General features: G+C 45.1%; 1 protein-coding gene across 6 annotated transcripts in view; it reads right to left on the bottom strand.

The window, feature by feature from the left end:
* Positions 1-12,194: 12,194 nt before the first annotated feature.
* The window catches only part of SLC8A1 (solute carrier family 8 member A1), a 337,787-nt gene continuing 327,906 nt past the window's right edge, over positions 12,195-22,075 (bottom strand). For all 6 annotated transcript variants that reach the window (XM_043512216.1, XM_043512215.1, XM_043512219.1 and 3 more), the window contains one exon: positions 12,195-16,565. In XM_043512216.1, coding sequence (XP_043368151.1) covers positions 16,189-16,565 — 377 coding nt within the window. In that variant the 3' untranslated portion in view covers positions 12,195-16,188. The remainder of the gene's footprint in view (positions 16,566-22,075) is intronic.

The raw sequence follows: 22,075 nt of genomic DNA, 5'->3' as shown, positions 1-22,075 counted from the left end.
ATCTTTTTGAAAAATATCCATTGACTTCAAAGCCTACAGTGAACTAGTATAACTTTTTTGCATAAACATAGAGCCTAGGATGGGGCCAGTTAACCAGACTAGCTGCGGAGTTTGACAGTTGGGGAAATGCAGCAGAAATGTTTAACATTCAACAATCTAATTCATGAAAGAATTAAAACAACACAATAAAAGGGACGCACATTAACATGTGACAGAAGAATTCCTTTGGAAGCAACACTAAGCTATCTGAACTAGCAGCATGGCTTGCTGTGCCCATGTTCTTTTCTCATACTGTGAAGGTTGTGAGAGTTTTGCTTCATTTCTACAAACTCGAGCCAGAAAGAACTTTTGGTTTGACCTAGCAAGGTGTCAGACCTTTGATATTAGATCCAGATAAAAGTCTGATCCAAAACCCATTGACTTCAGGCCCACAGAGAAAGGAGAATGGTCTATAAGAGGAGCAATTCACTTCTGAGTGTATGTTTCAAACAGATCAATGAATGAATGTCAATTGTATGAAGTGGGAGGAAGCCTGGCCTCACACCATCAAGCTACATGAGAATATTGTGAAAAATAGCTTACCCTGTTATAGGGTGAAGGAAGAGGCACTTTGTAGAGAAGACTGTGAGGCCAACAACTGCCAAGTTGGATTAGCATTGTGGAAATACAACCCTTGTGGTCAAACCACTTGGAAATAGCTCAGCATTAGCACACAGTAGCTTAGCAAGCACTGCCTGATTTTGAGCATTGGAAGGGAACAGAGATAGCTAGCCTGTTGTGGGGTTTAATTAACATGGAAAAAAAGGTGACCAAAAAGTAAAAATCTTTAGAAAGGTATTGAGATACACTTGGCACCTGGAGTGCTAGCAACTTCCTAGATAAGCATTCATTCAAATGGTCGATCAAATTGATTAATTCCCCTAAAAGAAACAGCAGGATCAATGTAATTAGGAATTTGATAATTAGCTTTCATTTCCTTTAATACTTAAAGGCTAATGTTAAGAATTTTGAATGATGTTATCTCACTTTCCCACTTCCTTACCATCTCAAAGTAGATTTGCATTCAAATGGACGCATTGTTTTAGCAGTACGGGTTCAGTCAGTGCCATTTTGTGAATATTAATCCCTTCCAAAGGGATGTGATCATACTGAAAAGAGAAAGTAATTGCTTTGAGTAAATTTTCAGCCATCCTTTGTTTTTCTGGATTCTGTCTCCAATTATAACAACCAGTGCTTTGTATTGGCACAGTGCATCAAACTGGGTTGCCTTTTTAATTAAAAATGTCCAACCAAGCAATATCTTCACACAGCATTTCAGACCTTCCTAAGAAGGGAATCTTAAGATATAACAGCGGGATACTGGAGATACTTAAGATATAACAGCGGGATACGGGATACTGAACAGCGGGATACGGGATACTAGAGATACAGCGGGATACTGGGATAATCAGCCATGATAATAGTTTGTGGCTATTGATGATAGAAAACCTCTCCTTCCTACTCAGTGTAGGCTGGACTGAATTTAGGGAAGAACTTTAAAAATCAGGGGCCAAGTTATAATACATTTTCATAAAGCCCACTGGATTTAATAACAGCAGATTGCTGGTATGTCTAAGATGCCAAGCGAAGAACTGTGCCTGGAGGATGCATAGCTTCCTGGTAAGAATAAGGAAATGTATTGAAAAATGTCATCAAAACCCACAGAAATTTTTCCAATGATTTAATTTACTTCCAAGTACTTTTGATCAGCCCCATAGTCCTGACTGCCAGGGCTTTATGAAACACCCACATCAGAGGATTAGTAGTGGGGGTGCTCTGTTTGGCATTTACAACCCCAACAGGCCCTGGCATGGAGAGAAAAACAGCTAATGAGTAGACAATGAGTTGCCATCTTTCCCTCTGTGTAATAGCTGAAACTGGAAATATCCCACTGCCAGCTAAAACAGCACCACGTCTTTGTAATAATCCAGTGCACCAGACTGGGAAAATGGATTGCATTGCTCTTTTGAATGGTGTATATACAAAAGTACTGAAAGACACTTGGCCTTTTGCTCAAAGGGTACCAGAAAAAGCAATTCACTGTAACTCATGGTTGACTTGTCCAGAATTCATTGATATACATAGTCATAAGACTTGTAGGGAGAGAGGCCATGGTACAGTAGCCACTAAAATGGTGTCTATTACTGATTTGCCAGCATGATTTTATTTGTCCGCTCTGTTAACTATTGTAATTTTACCCACAAAAAGATAAATGAGAATCACCACAATCAGGACTGGAATTCATCATAGTAAGGGAGAATCAGTCTTCAGGGGGCACAATCCTATCTAGAGTTGTAGACTAAAGTGTGTCTCACGGCTGTAGCTTTTGGGTGTTCAGAAGCAGCAAGGACTACAAGAGGAACCTGAGGCTGAGGTCTATTTAAAGATCTGGGGACAGGCTGATTCCAGGAGGGGTGTCTTTACAGAGATGATGAATTCTTCAGGGTGCTTCATTCTTTCCACCAGCATTGCCTCATTATGTCCCTGGCTTAGCTCCAGCCAGTTACTGATCTCAGCCATTCTCTGGATAACTGAAACGATACTTTCTGTGTCTGACGTAAAAGTGATGTGGAGCGGTCTGCAAGGTGCTGGCTTTTTTGGCCATGCTGTACCCCAGTTTTCCCTAATGATGTCATAAAGATGATGAATTGCATGGGGCAATGGCTGGGTCTCAGTGGGACTCCACAGGTGGAGAATATCCTTTGAGGTAGGACAGGTTTCAGAGTAGCAGCCGTGTTAGTCTGTATTCGCAAAAAGAAAAGGAGTACTTGTGGCACCTTAGAGACTAACAAATTTATTAGAGCATAAGCTTTCGTGAGCTGCAGCCGATGAAGTGAGCTGTAGCTCACGAAAGCTTATGCTCTAATAAATTTGTTAGTCTCTAAGGTGCCACAAGTACTCCTTTTCTTTTTGAGGTAGGACAGTATCCATGCCAGAGCACCCCATTGTGGCCATGGATTTTTGCAAGATGCCTTTCTAACTTGACTTGGAAGCAGACAAAAAATGGATGATAACTGGAATTTGGAAAATGACAGTAGAGGCTGCATGTTTTTACAACATATCATATGGAAGGTTTTGGAGTAGACCTATGCTACAGTTCTCAGGAAGGTGCTTAGTACTTCAGTGCCCACAGTGCTATTTGGGGCAGGCACAAGCCCTTAAAAGGTTAGGAATTGGGCTTGTATTTACTGTAGCCTAAGTTGCATTTTGCAAGAATACAATTGACTCATCAGACTTGCCTGGGGAAGTTAGTTTTCAAAAGGACAAAGCAATTTTGCAGCATACATCCTCATTCAGCGTTTAGGGAGGACAGACAGATTCCTTGTGTTTTTGTAAAGAATCTCTCATATTTCCTGGTGCCAAAGCCTACAGAGAACAAAATGAGTTGTGTCTTGAGAATTTCTCTTTTTGGAATAACTATCCCTAGCATGGAGTTTCCCCTCTCTCTGAAATGTTAGAGGCTGGATCACAACTGTTATGGCTTTACCTCAGGTCCACCCCTTCCAGAAAGCTGCAAGAGCATGTTCTCTCTTTAGGTACTTATATGGCCCCCCATCACTGTTGCATCTGAATGCCATCCAAGCATTTAAAAATAGACATAATGCTGCCTATGCTTCCTCCCGCCTAGCCTGTAGCAGAAATAGCTTGATTAGTTTGTAGACTGTTTCCAGAGCTGTAACATACTCAAGAAATGCACCCAACTGGAGCAAAAGCTTTAATTTTTTAAAGGAAATGAAAAGTTTTATACAGAGAAAAAAATGGAAATAAAAGAACAACTCTCTCCCTCCCATCCAAAGCAAAAACAAAATGCCCAAACCAGTAAATCTTATGATGCAATCACGTAATATTTTGGCTGGCTGGGTCAGAATGGCAGACCTGGTTATTCAGAGAAGAGAATGTCTTACCTAAAGAGCAGATATTTCCCTCACGGTCACAACTGGATATAAGCTGCAGGAATCATTTTTCGCAGTGAGAGTTAGGAGGCACTCTCTGAATGTTTGTGAGCTGGACAATTTTTTTAAGGTCATATTTTTTTAACAGCTTTGTATGTTCTTCTCCATCTTGTCCACACCATTGTCAGTGCATCTCATCAAATGGGGTGAGTACATTGACATAGATGGTAAGCATAAACAAACCAAAAACCCCAACAGCAGTGGGAGAAAGCATGGCCTGAACTGATGACAAAACATCACCTGATTCCCTGTGCAGATAGCAACTCACTAAGGGATCATAGCAGACAACACTTGAGGGGTGACAGTCAAGCATTGATGTCTAGGTCCTGACTTTGTTGCCTTGTGTCTTCATTCATGTTAATGAGCAGTGAGTGTAAAATGCTACTGAAACAGAATGGAAGCATTGTCCATGCTCTTTGTAGAAATGACAGCACAAGCGGCAGGGCATGGAAGAAAAAGGCCCCTGACTTGTAGTTTCAAGTAGCCAGGAGGGATGCTAGGTAGCCAATTGACACCTGCTCACAGGGAGTATAGGATTTTGCAATGTTATCAGGTCCTTTGCTTTGATAGCCTCAGCAACAGAGTCCAGCCAGCTGACAATGGATGAGCCTGTCACCCAACAGTAAAGGGAAAGAAGAGGGATGTAGACAGTTGGAGATGCTTGGTTTTCCTGATATAAAGGTTTGCTGGTTTCCCTTCTCCCTATGGATGGAGAATTCTCTATGCTGAAGGGGCGTGTTTGAGGAGGAGCACTGTCGAGTCTGAGGACAACCTTGTGGGTAGAAGAGGTGCTATACTGACTGAACTGATGGTTCAATATCCTCTTTGCAGAGGTGATAGCCACGTGGAAGGGAAGAAAGGCCAAGGATGCTGGTAGGGTGGGTTCCAATGGAGTCATTACTAAGGCCTCAGTGACCAGGCTGAACTTCCATGCAGGGACTCAGTGTACTTCCCTGGAGTGTTTGTTAATGCTGCAGCTCTCTGAACCTGTTAAACTAGGGTGTAAGGAGAAGAGAACCAGAGCACTAAGGGGAGAACTGTCCTGTAGAAGATAGAGTAGGTGTGAAATCTTGGCTGCGCTGGCCTCAATATTCCTGACTTCAGTCCAGGCTTTCAATTTCAGCCAAATTCTGCAAAATTCTCTCTCTGTGGGTTATTTTTGTTAGGCAGGGACTATAGATTCTGTATGGTTTAGGTACGAGAGGAAAGCCTGTGACAGCAGGTCTTTTTGTGCATGAAGTTGAAAGAGGAAGTAAGCATCTGGGTGACAGTGCTGGAATACTACAAATTGTATTATCCCACAACTCCCCATCTCACTGAGAATGTGCCAATTGGTCTAGGAATAAAAAAGGGAAAACTGTGGGAAAGAAGAATTTAAACCACTCTGAGCAGGATGCCATGTAAACCCATGAGCCAATGCAGCATGGAAAAGAGCCATGCTGCCAACAGCTGGGGGTGGGGAGAGGCGCAGGGGTTGGCCAAGATACATGCAGGAACTCTGAGATTAATTGGGTTTGCCTCCTCAATTCTTCCAGCCTCCATGCATGGGCCAGGCCCTGCCTATTATTTGTTAATCTGGGTTTTATAAAGTTGCCTATGTCTATGGTACCTGAACGTGTTCTGTGAAGTCTCTACCTGAAGCTGCCAGTGCGGGAAGCAGGAGAGGTGCATGGATGTGCATTTGAGGGCTAGAATTGGCCCCATTTTGTTTTTCTCCAGCTCTTTCATATTTATTTTGACAGCTGTGTGATGTGTTGCTAGACTTGGGATCTCTTTTACAGGAATGCAGTTTATTCCAGACATTTTACTACTTTACCAAGGATGGCTTCTATTAATAATAGCAAAACTCACTCAAATGTTCATCTGAGATCATTATTTTTTAAATGGGATAAATGAAATGCAGCACCAGCTTTTACAAACTCTTCTGATGCTAAGACATGGTGAGGGCAATAATGCAGTTAAAATAATAAACACTACCTTTCAGATTGTCAATTATGCTTGGATGATGTATCAGATAAATCAACCAGCCAGCCAGCATTTCAAACCTCTAGTGTGTTTGGCAAGGATGCTGCTGAATAAAAGGCTTATAAAGGAAAAAAAAATCCTGTGAAGAGGATTCTATTTGTTGTGTGTTTTCAATGTCTAAGTTCCCTTAAGAAAGCAAAAAGAAAAGGAGTACTTGTGGCACCTTAGAGACTAACAAATTTATTAGAGCATAAGCTTTCGTGAGCTACAGCTCACTTCATCGGATGCATCCGATGAAGTGAGCTGTAGCTCACGAAAGCTTATGCTCTAATAAATTTGTTAGTCTCTAAGGTGCCACAAGTACTCCTTTTCTTTTTGCGAATACAGACTAACACGGCTGCTACTCTGAAACTTAAGAAAGCAATATCCTAAAACTCCCTTTAGACTGATCTTCAAATAGAACAGTCATTTACTACTTATTTAATTGAGATGATAGGAAAGTCCCAACTGATTTATTAATAATTTCAACAAAACAGTTCATTCTAAAGAAGCAAATTATGATATTAAAATAGCATCACCTTCTGAAAAAATGTAATTACTAAGTCGTTAAGAAACATTGCTTTCAGGCTTCATTGTTTGTGGGGAAAAAAAACCCAAGACAACCCTAGGTACATTTTAATATGGTGCTAACAAATTGAGGAAAATAACCTTCTAAATTCTGGCAAATGATTAAGAGCCTCATCCTGAAAGGTAATGAGCATCTGCTGTGAACTGTAGATTTCGGCAGGAGTTGGTGGGACAGAACAATGGGTAGGAAGTACTCAGTACCTCACTAGATGAGACCTCAGAAAAGAGCCAGCATTGTATCCAAACAGCTTGGCAATCATATTAAAAACATGAAAATAAGATTGCATTAGTCACCTGCTTTGTTGCATGCAACACTAGGGAGGTCAGCAATCAGGGCAGTATGGGGGACGTTACTCTTGATTGCTGAGAATTTTAATGTGTCTGTGCCACTGGAGACAATGGTAATATTACAACAAAATTCAGTCACATCTGTATACATGTATTGCTTCTCTGTGGCATTTTTATATCCTTGAAATTGAATGCCTGCCTCTGCTGTGGTGACTGACTTACTTTATTTTATTTATATCTAGACAGAGAGCAAGCGCTTATGTGAGTAATTTTACTTATGGGAGATATCTCACGGAGTTCAATGAGACATAAGATTAGTTATGTGCACAACTATTTGCAGGAGCAGGACACTCAACTGTGAGCTCCCAGGGTGTGGACCATGCCTTCTCCACGGTATTGTTCAGTTTGCAGCACAACAGGGCCCTGGGTATGATTGCATTATTAATATTTAACAATAATAATTACAGCTCAGTGTGGAAATGCCTGATTTTACAAACTAAGAACAGCCTAATAAGCTGTGTAAAGCAGGAGATTCACCCTCCCTTGACGAGCTCTCCTGTTGTAATTGACCTCCCTGAGAGGTGGTTGCTCTGTCGGTGGGAGAAACTCTCCTGCCATAATAGTGCTGTCTACATCAGGCGCAATGCCACCCAGAGGATTCAGGGAGCCTGGGGCAAAGCAATTTCGGGGGCCCCTTCCATAAAAAAAAGTTAGTTTTGCCACCCCAAGCGGCAAAGAAAAGAAAAAAGAAAAGCCGAAGTTGTGCCGCCGAAGAAAGAAGAGAAATGAGGACCCGCCGCTGGAAGAAGACTGAAGCAGAGTGACTGAGTTGCCGCCGAAGTGCCACTGATGAGAAAGAGAGGCACTGAAAGACCTGCTGCCAAATTGCTGCCAAAATTGCCCCCGCCCTGCCTGCGGGGTCTGAGGCAAATTGCCCCACTTGCCCCCCTCCTCTGGGTGGACCTTATCAGGGGTTAGGTCAGTATAACTACATTGCTCAGGGGTGTGGATTTTTCACACCCCAAGTGACTTAGTTATACTAATATAGGTATGTAGTGTATACCACATGTGAGATGACTCACTGGTGGGTAAGAGAATAGCCTTTGAGGTAGGATAGTATCTATGCCAGAGCACCCCATCGTGGCCATGGATTTTTGAGAGATGTCTTTCTAACTTGACTTGGAAGCAGAAAAAAAATGGATGATAACTGGAATTTGGAAAATGACAGTACAGGCTGCATGTTTTTACAACATATCATATGGAAGGTTTTGGAGTAGAGTTGTACGGAGAACAGCTTTCTTCATATTGTGGAGTCTCAGATGAGCTTAAATCTACATCAAGACACAGGTTCTCTTTTAAAAAAGCATTTAGACATATTAGCACTGGGAGGGCTCTCCCTGCTAATTCAGGCCTTTGCATTAAAGGATATTTGAGTGAGGTAAGCAGGATAAAGCTGAATGTGTGTGAAGCTAACATTCTTCTTTAAGGAAGGGGATAGACTTGCAGCGGTAGCTTGGTACATAGAGGATTTGTTGATTCATTTCTACTCTGTAATGTAGTTAAGTGGATGAAATGCAGTTTTACCTGTAACTTACATGACTATCTTAAGCAACAAGGAGGTGAAAGTACTGTTTCAGCTTCCTGGGTGCTAGTGGAAAACACAAATCTCTGTCAGGGTGTCTTCCTGGAAAATGACAGGTTTCAGAGTAGCAGCCGTGTTAGTCTGTATTCACAAAAAGAAAAGGAGTACTTGTGGCATCTTAGAGACTAACAAATTTATTAGAGCATATGCTTTCATGAGCTGAGCTGTAACTCACAAAAGCTTATGCTCTAATAAATTTGTTAGTCTCTAAGGTGCCACAAGTACTTCTTTGCTTCCTGGAAAATGTCACATGTAGCAGCCCCCACTGATATCTCACTGGAGTTGTCCTGTCTTAACTCACTCAATCTTAGCACAGTGTGAGTGAATCTCATTCCTGGGAGTATCTCATAGCATGGGAGAGGAAAGAGAAAAGCCCTGGCTCTTGAATATGATGCCATAGTGCCTAAAGAGTCTTGTTTGGACTGAATTGTTGGTTCAGAACATTTGAATTAGAGTGGTGAGAAACCCTTCCCTAGATTCCAAAATAGATTTATGCAAACTGATGAGACTCTGCCCCTATGATTCTTCTAGGGCCTGATCCAGATTTATTATAGTCAATGGGAGTCAACTGGCCAAGGGCCTGGAGGAGCTACTCAAGGGGGAAAATCCTAATGCCTCCCCTTTATTATTTTAATTACCTTTTGACTTTTTTGAATTTTAGACTTTGCAATTTCTTTACTTACAGAAGTGATTTACTAAATGCTGCTATTTCCATATATGGTACAGGGCTCACCACTAGCAGCACCTCCTGCTGGCTGTCCTGACAATTAGCTCTGCCAGGCACTGCGCTCCCCTTCTGGTGGTGTCTTTCCCCCATTCTGTCTCATCCTGTGGCCCCTCTCACTTCAGGAACTCAGTCTCCTCTTTGTGGCTTGGCCCTCTGACCAACTCACAAAGGCCCTTCCCTTTTGGGGAATTTAAAGTCCTTCCTCCCTAGCAGTCCTAGGCAGTCTTCCATCTCACTGCCCCATAGTGCCACTACCTCAGTGGCTGGTAGGGGAATGCAGGCCCACCCTCTACACTGGGTTCCAGCCCAGGAACCCTATAACAAGCAGCCAAGGCCTCTGCATGGTCCTACCCCTTGCTGTTGTTTCCCTCGGCTTCTTCCTGCTCATCTGAGTTCCCCTACTCTCTGGGCTTTCCAGACTCTCAATGTCCTCTTCTCAGGGAATAATTGCAACTACACCACTGCCTTCCTGCAGCCCTCTGGCTGCTGCTTGCTCACGGGGCTTTATCCTGGCCCCACCTGTTCCTGTTCAGCTGGGCCTACTTCTGATTAGTGGCATGCTTCCTGCTCTTCCTTTAGGTGCACCCAGTGGAGCTAATTGGCCTGGCTGGCCACCTTAACCCCTTTCAACCACATGTGGGGTGACCACCTCATCACATTGTACTTTACTCAAATGAAATACTCATTGCATTGTCACAGAAGCTAGAGAACTTTGCGCTGTGTAATGACAGAGCTAAATGCTGGCTACAAGACCATGCAAGTACGCTCATCCAGTAGCTAAGCCTCACTCCTTGTCAAAGGGCACAAGAGAAGGGTTATTTGCTAGAGAATGAGGTCTGAGTGGGAAATATGGCATCACAGGCAGAGCTGGAAGCATCCCTTCTAGGGTGAAGGAAGGGGCAGCCCTGGTGCCAGAACCAGGGGGCATAGCCTGACCTGCCCCCTTTCCCTCCTCTTCCCCCCCGAGGCCCCATCCTTGGGCCGGGCCAGGCCAGTGTGGAGCCTGGCTCGGGAGCCTGGGCAGCTGTGGAGAGCCTTACTGCAATTCCAGGAGGTGGGCGGTGCAGGAGGGCTGAAAGCAGCCCCTAGCCCATGTTCATGCCCCTGGGCTCCCCGCCTGACTGAGGGCAGGTGGATGGTCCACAACTCCATGCCGGCTCCCCACAGCTGCCCATGCGTCTCTGTCCCATACCTTGCTCCGGCTGGAGCTGGGGCCTCAGAGCTGCAGCCAGGCCTTGGTAAGGGCTGTGCAGACCCTCCATCTGCCCTGGGCGGGAGGTTTCGGGGGCAGAGTCCCTGCACCACAGGCAGGTGGAGGGTCATCGCAGCTCCCCACAGCTGTCTGCGTGGCTCTTACCATGGCTGGGCTGTGGCGCCAAGACTCAGGCAGGGGGCTGCTTTTGCACCACTCTAGCTTCTGGCTTGGTTGGGGGCAAAGCCTCCAGGGGAAGAGGAGGGGCAGTGGTGGGCCCTGGGGTGGGGGCCCATGCCCCGCCCCTTTTGGGAAGGCTCCAATGCCCTTGGTAGGCTGTATCCTCGCTGTCTCATGTACATTATGGAGCAGGGTCAGAGCTGAGTTCCAAGGGCCTGAAACAACTCTCATTTAAGGCTAGGGGAGCCATGGGTCAGACTCCAGAATGGGCAATAATCCATCTGCACATACAGATGTCAATTCCCTCAGCCACAAAATTCAGCAGAGTTAGTTACAAAAACAATGGAGGGTCCTCCACAGGGACTCTCCACAGGCAGGGCAGGGACTAGCCTCATGAAGCACACTACTTGAAGCTTTACTCTTTAATATTACAGAATGTTTTGTTAATGCAAGAGTGATAAAGACACATTCAGGCAGCCTACCCCAGCCTCTGTCATTGCACCTTCACCTTAGCAACCAGCCCTGACTGTAAGAGCGTAAGTTAACAGGCACAGGTTGGACACGTGCCAGCCCACAGCAGGTCACAAGAATGCAGCAGGTTGTTTACATGCACAAGGCAGAGCAGTGGTTACACCCATTTTCGTAGCTCAAACTCATTCTGTGCGCAAATGTGTGTATGTAGAAACTGACACCAGAGCGGAGAACATGACCTTTAGTAACTTAACTGCTGCATTACTGCTTGTTAACTGGGGGCCTAATCCTGCTCCCAGCACTAACCTACATGACAGCAGGAATAGGGCCTGCATAAGTGAAAGATGGCAATACTAAGGGCTGGTCTACATTAGGAAATTAGGTCAGTATCACTGTGTTACACAGGAGTGTGAAAAATCCACACCCGAGTGCTGCAGTTAGTCTGATCTAACCCCTGCTGTAGATAGCTGAAGTCTCCCATCAACCTAGCTACCACCTCTTGGGAAGGTGGAGTACCTACGTGGACAGGAGAAGTTCTTCTGTTGGCCTTGATATTGTCTTCATTGAAGCACCACAGTGGCGGTGGTCAGCTGCAGCGGTTAATGTGCAGCCATACCCTAAGGACCATATATTGGGCTTGAGGCATATACGCAACCCCACTGATGCTGAAATGGTTGACATTGATGGTAGGCCTAGCACAGATAAAGGGCAGTATGTAACCTTAAAGAGTCTAATGGTTTCTTAAGGCTCGGGAGGTTTCCACGCATAACGCTTGACTGTCTCTACTGGGAGTTACCTAAATCCCTTGCATGTCATCAGAGAATAGATTTCCAAATGCGTAGGGGTGATAGCACACTGAACTGGCCGCATGCTGCAGCCATGGGAATGGAAGATGGGAAACAAGAGATGAAATGGGGCATGGAATGGAAAAGCATGGCTACACCTTTGAGCAGTCGCTGCATTAGGTTGAGAATAGCGTTTGCCTCTGTGGCTACAACAGCTGACATTTGCAACTGACTCTTCTTAGGTGTTCACTGGTTCTTTCTAGTCAATGAAAGATACACATGAAGCAAACCAATAAATACAAAGAATGAGGAGAGACAATGAGAGGAGAGATGTCCCATAGAGAATATGCAGCCACTCTATTGTGTAAATCAGAAACAATTAGAAACTTTATTTTTCTGTGTGGCTGTGCACTATTGATAAGGATCATCACAATCAGTGTACTTGCTGCCTATGACTGTGGACAATACACACAAAAAAAATTAATGAACCCAAACAAATGAAATGAAATCATTGTACACAAAGGCAATCATAATCCTGAACAACCAGAATCAGGCTCTAATTCCCTTCCCTTCCCCCCACCCCAAGAATAAAAATTAAAAGAAGAAAAAAACACTCTCATTTAAAGTGAAAAATGAGTTTACAAGAAAAAAAAATCAATATATTCCTAGGTGAAAATGCACAACAAGATAATGAAAAACCTTCCACAGTTTGTTCAAAATGAGTGCAAAATCTCCCCCCACTTCCACGGCCAACCAGGTACACCAATGTCAGACATGCCCTTCCGCTGGATCTGAAGATGCTACCAAGGGACATGCTGGCTGTGATTTAGGGAGAGGGAAAGAGTGGAAAAGGAAAAAAAAAAAGCTAGTAATGCTAATGCAAAGTAGTATCTCTGCAGTTCCTCTTTTAGATATTTCATTCATAATATACAAGGAAAGCTTCTCATCAGAAGTGAATTGACATCACTCCCTTGGGGTCAATGGAGAGATGCTAATTCACACCAGCTGAGGGTTTGAGCAGTTATTTATAAGCCACTGGCTTGTGCTTCTATTTTCCATTGTTTTTAAATGTGAACATATCAAAGTATCTTTACTATGTTGAGCTTAGGGGAATCAAATGGGAGTTACAAAGGCTGCTAAGACGACTGTCACCCCAAACTTCTTCTTGCTTCTCATTTGTCTTGGTAAAACAGTCCTTTAGGGACCAATGCTGCCACACTTCCTTATGCCTTGTCGCCTCTTGCTACACAGCTTGGCCTACTGAAATCCATGGGGCGACTCATGCAGCAGGATTGGGGTCTCAGAGAGTGGGAACATCGGCCGTGAAATTGTCATCTGCTCTGTGCAGAAATGCTTCCCCACTCTTGAACCCAGCTATGTGGTGCACTCAGTCACAAGGGCTGGGACTGACCCTGCCCAGGCACTTCTATACCGAGGGATGATAACGTCAGGGGTGGAAGTGGGCCGGGAAGTATGGGCTTTGGGGGCAGGGCTTTCGGAAAACACAGTGCACAGGAAGTGGGTCCTGCAGACCTGCTCTGCCTCCCAGGAGCACCTTTTCTCCCAGGCACACCGAGGCTTCATGGGGGAGGGGTGCTTCTCTGAGTGAAGGGACAGCAATTCTGAGGGGCTTGGACTCAGGCACCCCAAGCGAGGGAGAAAGGTCATGAGACTGCCCAGCTCCATCACGGTGCACTCATGGAAGGGCAGGGCAGAATCTCCTCCTAAGTGACCACGCCCCAGATTGCAGCCTGTGGGTCAAGGGTCCATGTGGGCAGACCCCTTTGCTGGCTCAGGGCCTAAGGTTCAAACTCAATACATGACTCAGGCTGACAGCCTCAGCCTCTCAACATTTCAGTCCTTCTTCCTGTGCCCATGGCCCCACTGAATCCTGCAACCTGCTCCTCTCTGCTACCCATATTGCTCCCACCAGTGTCATAACCAGATCCTCTGCCTTGTCCTCCATGCAGCGCTCCTTGCCCATCATCATGAGTTCAAACCTTCCTGTCCTTAGGTTCAAGGCCCTGCTGAACTCAGTCCTGGCCTAGCTCTGGGATCCCGCCTACCTCCCGCCCCCCCTTATGCCCCTGCTGACCCCTTTCCTCTGTGAGCGATGCCAGCCATGGCTCCCCCTCCAATCTCTTCTTACAGCTCCTTCCCTGATGTCAAGTGTGCATAGACTGACCCCTCAATCCCAATGTGTCAGGCCCCACCCTCTCCTGGTTCCAATCCCTCCTGCAGAGCCATTGCTTCTGTGGGGAACAAAAATGGAAAATGAAAAGGTCATACAATGGATGAAAATGAAGGGAAAACCAGATCAGCTAGGGTAGCTCCTTCCTCTAGGACCTCTGACAATGTCTGTCTTCGACATGACAACGTCTCCAGGGTGGGGACAGTCTTGCCACCTGTGCATTGTACAGAGTCGAGCATATTGTTGTGGTGCACAACAGATAATAAATAACCACCACAATAATTCATAGTGTTAAATGCAATCGCTGCTGGACAATGCAAGATTCACCCTGTATCTGCTGAGAATGCTTTGACTATTGGAGATCTTGGAGACGTTACATTCCTCCAACCCCACCATTGACTTCTTCAGTCCTCAAGTAGCCCTAGTTGAGATGCAGTTGTAAAGTCCTGCCGATCGCCTCTGCTTAATGTCCACACACAGGGATGTAGCTAACCCTCAGAGACGGTGAGCAGGAGAACAGAAATGGAGCCCAGGGGTTCTATAGCCGCCACTCACAAACACCGATGATATGTGACATCTGTTGCAGCTGCAGAAGATGTAAAATAGCCAAACGGGTAAAAACTGATGCTTACAAAACCCAGGCGTGGTTTGCTTATTCAGGGGCTGGTGCTGCCATTCATGCCCAGGCTGACTGGTACTTAACCCCTTTGTATTCAAAGCGACTAGTCACAGGACAAAGTTCTATGCTCCATGAGCAAGGGTGGCAGGCTCTGACCCTTAAAATGGTATGTTAATCTTTATGGACCTGATGCAGAACCTATTGAAGTAAATGGAAGTATTTGCATTGACTTCAGTGAGCTCTGGATCACCCCATATGGGTAAATTCCTGCCCCACTGAAGTCAATGGGAATTTTGCCATTGAATTAATGGAGTCAGGATTTCATTCTAAGACTTTATGATGCGTTTTGCACAGATTCTTCCCTTTAGCATTTATAGCTGCACAGTTCTTTGTTATTGCTTCTTAAAAACCCCTGTGTAGAGTGCTAAAGGGTTAGCCACTTCCCGTTATCCCATTAAGAAAAAAAACCAAAACAAAACAAAAACTAAACCTGGGTGAAAAGAAAACTCACTCTCTTCTTCAGCATCTGATCCACACTGCTGAATGGACTATTGCTATACAATGCTATATACAGATATGGGATACTTCATTCATGCAAAGTGTTACAAGTACCACAACAGCATTCCCAATCAGGAATATGAGACAGGAACAATGCACTAGGGACTGGGCAGGAAATGGACGGCAACGAAAGTAAAGCCCACAAGATTCTGTCAGAACTAAAACAGGGACTTGAGACAAAGGGTTTGGACAGGTGCCTGCAAGGCACAGCGGGGGCGGGGGCTGGCGGGGGTTGGCTCGCTGATTTTGTTTGCAGGGTATGGGGAGAGGGCATGCTGATCATAATACAGCCAAAAATTAAGGAAATGGCTTGCACTGTTCTTGTGACTCTCAACATGTCAATACTCTAACAACTGAATAATAAATGGGGCATCCAAGCAAGAACAGCAGTGGGGTTTCCATCCTATTGGTAGAAAGCTCTTGAACCCCTGGACTTCCTTCTTCAGTCCCGACTCTTGTTTTCATTCAGTGGGGACAGATCTGCATGTCCTCAATATATGAAGGCAAATAGACTTTTGTAAGAAAGTCATGAAGTCCCCTATTCCTCGCCTTCCCTCCACCATTCGGCTTCTTAACAGCTATTCTGGCCCCTGCATTACTGAAAAGCCCAAATTACATTTCAGATCAATCCTCCCCAGGGGGCAGGGTGGGAGCAACAATAAAGTCAATATCATTCACTCTTGTAGGTAGAGTTGCAAAGATGGCCCTGCATCTGTGCCTCCTTTAATATGCTGCAACCCCTGGTTAAGAATCTTGCTGAATTCTTACTCCTGCCTAGTATAAAGAATGCTCAAGCTGCATTCCATCAGCAGGTAAGTGAACATGGCAAATGTCTTTTCTTTTTCCTCTGTTCATTATACACAATGTTGTATCTCTAGCTATACCTATATAGCTTTCTATATAGATACATATAGATCTCTAGTGATGTATTTACTATCTCTGATTGTTCCTTTAGAAGCCCTTTATGTGGCAGTAGGCTTCCAGAGATGAGAATAATATGTACAAAAGCCAAAGGAGCACAAAGAGGGATGATGTCAGAAGCTTGGCAGTCCGCGGCCCGCCTAGCTCACCTCCAATCTCTGGTCTCCGCCGGTAAAGCAGCACACCCACACTGATAAAAGCAAAAATGGTGAAGAGGGTGACGGAGAAAGCCAAGGTGCCAGGGGAGACGTGGAACACTTCCCCGTTTGCTGCGTGGTAGATGGCAGCGATGGACCAGGCCACGCCAATCCCTAGGAAAACATTCACAGCATTGCTCCCGGTGACGTTCCCAATCGAGGCGTCGGCATATTGATCCTGTGTAGCCGCCACTTTGCTGGCAAAGGTGTCTGCAAAGCGAAAAGAAAAGCAGCCAGTCAGGTGGCAATAAAATAAGTTGCCTTGGAAAGGGCTACCCTGGTGTTGTTGCAAGTCTTTTCCTGTTGGAGAATAGAGCTCCTGACAAACTGGTCTAGATAACAGCTTGGCATCAAAGGTACATCTCCACTGCAGGTGAAAGTGGGACAGTAGCATGGCTGGCCAAACCTGAGCTAGCTTTAATCTAGCTATAGCCGGGTGCATGTGGTGGCATAAGCTTCAGCATGGGCTAGCTGCCCCAGTACGAGCTTGCCAGGGACTCAGGCAGCTAGCTCATGCTACCATATCAACACTACCCTTCTTATCCCTGCTCACTAAAGTAAAGCTAGAAAAGGCATGCCCATCCATGGTGCAATCACATCTTTGCTTGCAGTGCAGGCATACTCCCCAGAGATTGTATGATGGGGCAGCATCCAGCCACCTTTGGAGTGACAGTGAAGGCCCTTGGAATGAAAAGCTTTCCCTGAGGAGACCTGGATCCCATCTCCCAAAGCTCCCTGCAAGAGTTAGAGGACCCCTGACAAAACACTTCCTGACCTCTTCCCCCAGGGATGCTTTCTCTTGCCTGAAGTTGGCAGTCTCCCCACCTCCTCTGGCCTTTTCTTTTCCTCAGAACTAGCTCCTGGGCACCTCCATTGTATAGGAGTCACTCACTGGCTTATGGCGTCCTCCTTACACAAAACAAATGCTACAGGAATCTACCGTCATCTCCCAAAAAGCTGTACTAAGTGCTTCCACAGGATATAGTATCTTGGATCATTGCTGTACAATAATGTAGCACGCATATGACAGGTCCTTTGCAGCTGCATGGGTCTCTGGGAGTTGGCTCTCATGGGCAACAGCAAACCAGACAGCATTCCCTGGATGTGGGTTTGTCTGGAGCTGTGGTTCTCAACCTGTTTACCATTGTGGGCTGCATGTGCAACTCTCTCTGTGTTATGCGGGCCAAATCCACACAATAGATATACTGCCTATATGGCCCTGAGGATGTCATATGGGCTGCAGCTGTGTGCTGATTGGGCCACAGATTGAGAACCACTGATCTGGAGAGATGTGTAACAGACTGCTTGCAAGTGGTCGTCCCCTGGGGTAGGGATAAGTTGCTTCTGCTGGCTCACTGAAGCAGGTGAATCTTTACTACACTGATGGAGAGAGGATCTAGGGTGTGTGCTGAGCAGTCCTAGGGGAGGAACTCTAGAAACAGCCCAGCCTAGGGAAGAGATCTGAGCTGAATTTGATGTTATGGTGTTCATTTCTCTGCCACTCTTGCTCATGTTGAGTAGTATGTGACTCTGCATTTAGTCCTATTGAACTTAGTAGGAGGAAAGATGGCCTTTGCAGTGAGAACATTCACGCATCAGGGTTTTGCAAACAGATTCATAGATACTAAGGTCAGAAGGGACCATTCTGATCATCTAGTCCAACCTCCTGCACAGCGCAGGCCACAGAATCTCACCCACCCACTCCTACTAAAAATCTCACCTATGTCTGAGCTATTGAAGTCCTCAAATCGTGGTTTAAAGACTTCAAGGAGCAGAAAAGCCTCCCTCAAGGGACCCATGCCCCATGCTACAGAGGAGGGCGAAAAACCTCCAGGGCCTCTCCAATCTGCCCTGGAGGAAAATTCCTTCCCGACCCCAAATATGGCGATCAGCTAAACCCTGAGCATATGGGCAAGATTCACCAGCCAGATACTACAGAAAATTCTTTCCTGGGTAACTCAGATCCCATCCATCTAATATCCCATCTCAGGGGTTTAGTCCTATTTACCCTGAATATTTAAAGATCAATTACTTACCAAAATCACATTATCCCATCATACCATCTCCTCCATAAACTTATCAAGTAGAATCTTAAAACCAGATAGATCTTTTGCCCCCACTGCTTCCCTTGGAAGGCTATTCCAAAACTTCACTCCTCTGATAGTTAGAAACCTTCGTCTAATTTCAAGTCTAAACTTCCTGGTGGCCAGTTTATACCCATTTGTTCTTGTGTCCACATTGGTGCTGAGCTTAAATAATTCCTCTCCTTCTCCTGTATTTATCCCTCTGATATATTTATAGAGAGCAATCATATCTCCCCTCAACCTTCTTTTAGTTAGGCTAAACAAGCCTATATCTGAACAGCTCTAGCCGCATTTCTGTGAACTATAACACAAGGGAGACTTCACGATCTCCCTCCAGTGGTCTGTTATCCTTTCTACATAGTGCACTGTGGCATGCAGCAGGAGATATGCTGTCCATATCACCCTGCAGAGGCACTGCCTGGCCTGTAGGTCAAATTACCTGGAGTTCCTACTCAAACCAGACAGACCCCTACTCTAGGGCAGGCACTCTTTTAGACTTCATGGACTTCAATGTGTAACCTAATGAAATACCCAAGGTAGTGAAGACCCTACTAAAAACTCTGGATTGTTACCTATTTAGGATGAATACATTCTAAGGATGCTTAGCTCTGACATAGCACTGTTCGTCTGCAGACACCAGTGCCTTCCAAAGGAAATGCAGTGGTCCGCAGCTATTTACAAGAGCAGCAAGCACCAGTTATGCAGCAATGTTGTACCTTTATAATGGGCCCAATTCTGCACTTCTTGAAGTTAATGGCATAGCTCCCACTGACTTCCGTGGTGCAGGATCAGGGCTGGAGGGCCTCACCCGGGATGCTATGTACTTAGTTGTGCCTGTCCTTTGTGCCAGTGCCTTCCCTCCCTACAGTACATCCCATGCAAAGGCCAGGGACAATTGTAGTCCCCATGACCAAGGAAGCCCTGGAATTTCTCCCTTGTGTACCTGGGGTCAGAAACTACCCCCTAATGAGGGAGTTGGGTCCTGGTTCACTGCATTGACCCATGGAGCTAGGTGGGCATGACAAGGGATGTAGGCTGCACCATCCTAATGGATATAGAGCATGCATGCTGGGGAACTGGCTAAGGCATCCTCCTGTCTCAGAGCTATGATGCATTCGCTCTGAATGCTAGCGGCTAAATGCTATAATCTGCCTCTTGACAAGTTGTACAGCTACTGGATTTGTATTTGTACTCACTCACATGCGGCAAGCATGGCAATTGCCAACTTATGCCTAAAAGAAATCATATCGAAAAGCCAGTTGCATGGGTGCATAAGTGCATTTGATTTGCAACCACAAGAATGAAGTCAAAGCAAAGACACAAAGACATTTCATCAGATGGCATAAAGGCAAGATACAAGAGGCAACACTGGGATAGCTATACCCTTTGTGCTTTCGTTTGCCTCCGCATTCTCCACACAGCCCTGCCACATTGACTGCTCAGGGAATCAGACAGGGGTCTTGTAGGAGAAAGGCTGTATTGTACTGCACACACATAAGAGGGCAGAATTAAGGCTGTGCCTACACTTTTCATGATGGACTGACTTCTGTTGGTGAGCAAGCCAAGCTTTCGAGCTTACACGAGCACTCCTTCAGGTCTGGGAAACATACTCAATGCTCTGGTCTACGCTACAGAATTACTTTGGTATAAGTACATATTCACACCCCTAAGTGATGCAGTTACACCAACCTAAGCGCCAGTGTAGAGAGCGCTTTGTTGGCGGGAGGGCTTCTCCCAATGACATGGCTGCTGCTTCTTGGGGATGTGTAACTATGTCGATGGGAAAAGTTCGTCCACTGGCGTAGGAGCATATTCACTTAAGCACTACAGTGGCACAGCTGCATTGGTGCAGCTGTGCCAATACATCATTTTAAGTGTAGACCTGTCCGGAATATGTTTCCCAGACTTGAAAAAGAGCTCTGTGTAAGCTTGAAATCTTGTCTCACTCACCAACAGAAGCTGATCCAGTAAAAGATATTACCTCACCCCCTTGTCTCTCTAATACCTGAGACTGACAAGGCTACAATACTGCCTAGTTTTCATGATGTCATTCCCTGAGTTCTGAATGCTTCAGTTTGCAATCTTACCTTGCTCTTAATGAAGGATTTTTGTAATGGAATTTTATACATCTCTCCCTTCTCTCGCCTGAGTCTCCTTCCCTAAGCTAAATAGGCCTAAGACCTGATCCTGCAAGTTATTTCACATGGGTGACTGGATTTCTGTCCACTGATTTCTATGGGGTTCTGCATGCTCCATTTGCCGGATCAAAACTCCTATCTTTAAAAACTCTCTCCTCATCCTAAAGTCTTTACAAGCCTCTAATCATTTCCTTTGCCTTCCTCTGGCCCTTTCCTATTCCTGCTTTCTCTTTTCTGAGATGGGATACCCAAAGTGATGGCATCAATTTATTTATTGGCTTTATAATCTCGTCAACCTCACTCTCCATCCCTTTCTTAAGAAAGCCTATTATCCTCCTGGCTTTTTGATCACCACTGAGCAGAAGTTTGCATTGAACTATCACGCCAGGCTGATATATTTTTCCTGAGTGCTTGCAATTAAGTTAGAACCCTTCCAAATATGAGTTGCTCAGATGGTTATTCCACTATGCCGTACCTTGCTATGCTATATTTCTGCTTGACACCATCTTGCCCAAACATCTAGCTTTGTAAATTCCTCCTGAAATACCAGGCCACCCTGTCTAGTCTGACTAAGCTCAATAATTTTGTGTACTCCAGATATTTTTTTGCCTTTCAAGTAAGGCATCTCCCGTTTCAATAAAAGGCTTCTATTTAACTGTTCCATCAACAGCTCAAGGCATGGCACTGGATTAAATGTCTTACTGATATAGCAGGTTGAAATTTTTCTATCAAAACTTGGTTTGCAATGGAAAATAGGGTTTTCAGCTCAATGAAAATCTTGGCAGAAAGTGACTGCATTCCTCAAAACACTGGAGGTTTTTAGAACAGGTGGCACAAACCCAACAGGGAGGGGGTTTACGTCCAGGTTTGCTTGGTTCTGTCTCAGCACAAGGGCTGGACTTGATGATCTTGCAAGGTCCTTTCCATCCTGACATTTCTATGATTCTACACCAAGGCCTTAACCACAAAACCAAGCCCCCGCCTCCCCTTCCCTGTCACTTACCCACCAACTTTATTTTCTCCCTAATATTGAGACACTAACTCATGGCCAGGAAGTGACGTATCCCATTTAGTCACCTCGCCAAACAATTGCTTTTACTGGAGGAAATGGACCATGCAGTGGCATTAAAGGGATGAGCACTATTTTGTTTAAGTATTCCTACTGTTGATACTTTGCTTACTTAGCAATTAATCAAACAGTGGCCACAGGCCCAATGAAATGAGATTATTGTAATTGATATGGCACATTCAAGAAACAGTAGGGCAATGTATTTTTTTATTAAGAATGGAAATGATCAGGCATTGTTCTGTGAATATCCAGTTGCAGTTTTTAATATATGAAAGACTGGTATTAGGCCAGACACTTTATGTTCTGTATTTTGCCTCTATGTAAGTGATGATGGTTAGAAAAAAGGGCTTAGCTTTTCATTACAAGTCATCTGAATTGGACACTGGACTGTGCATGTACCCCCTGCACTCGAGTCAACCACACTGCTGT

This window comes from Dermochelys coriacea, chromosome 3 (genome assembly GCF_009764565.3).
Source record: "Dermochelys coriacea isolate rDerCor1 chromosome 3, rDerCor1.pri.v4, whole genome shotgun sequence".
Taxonomy (NCBI): Eukaryota; Metazoa; Chordata; order Testudines; family Dermochelyidae; genus Dermochelys; species Dermochelys coriacea.
Note: the sequence above shows the minus strand (reverse complement) of the source record. Positions and strands in the feature narration are given on the sequence as shown.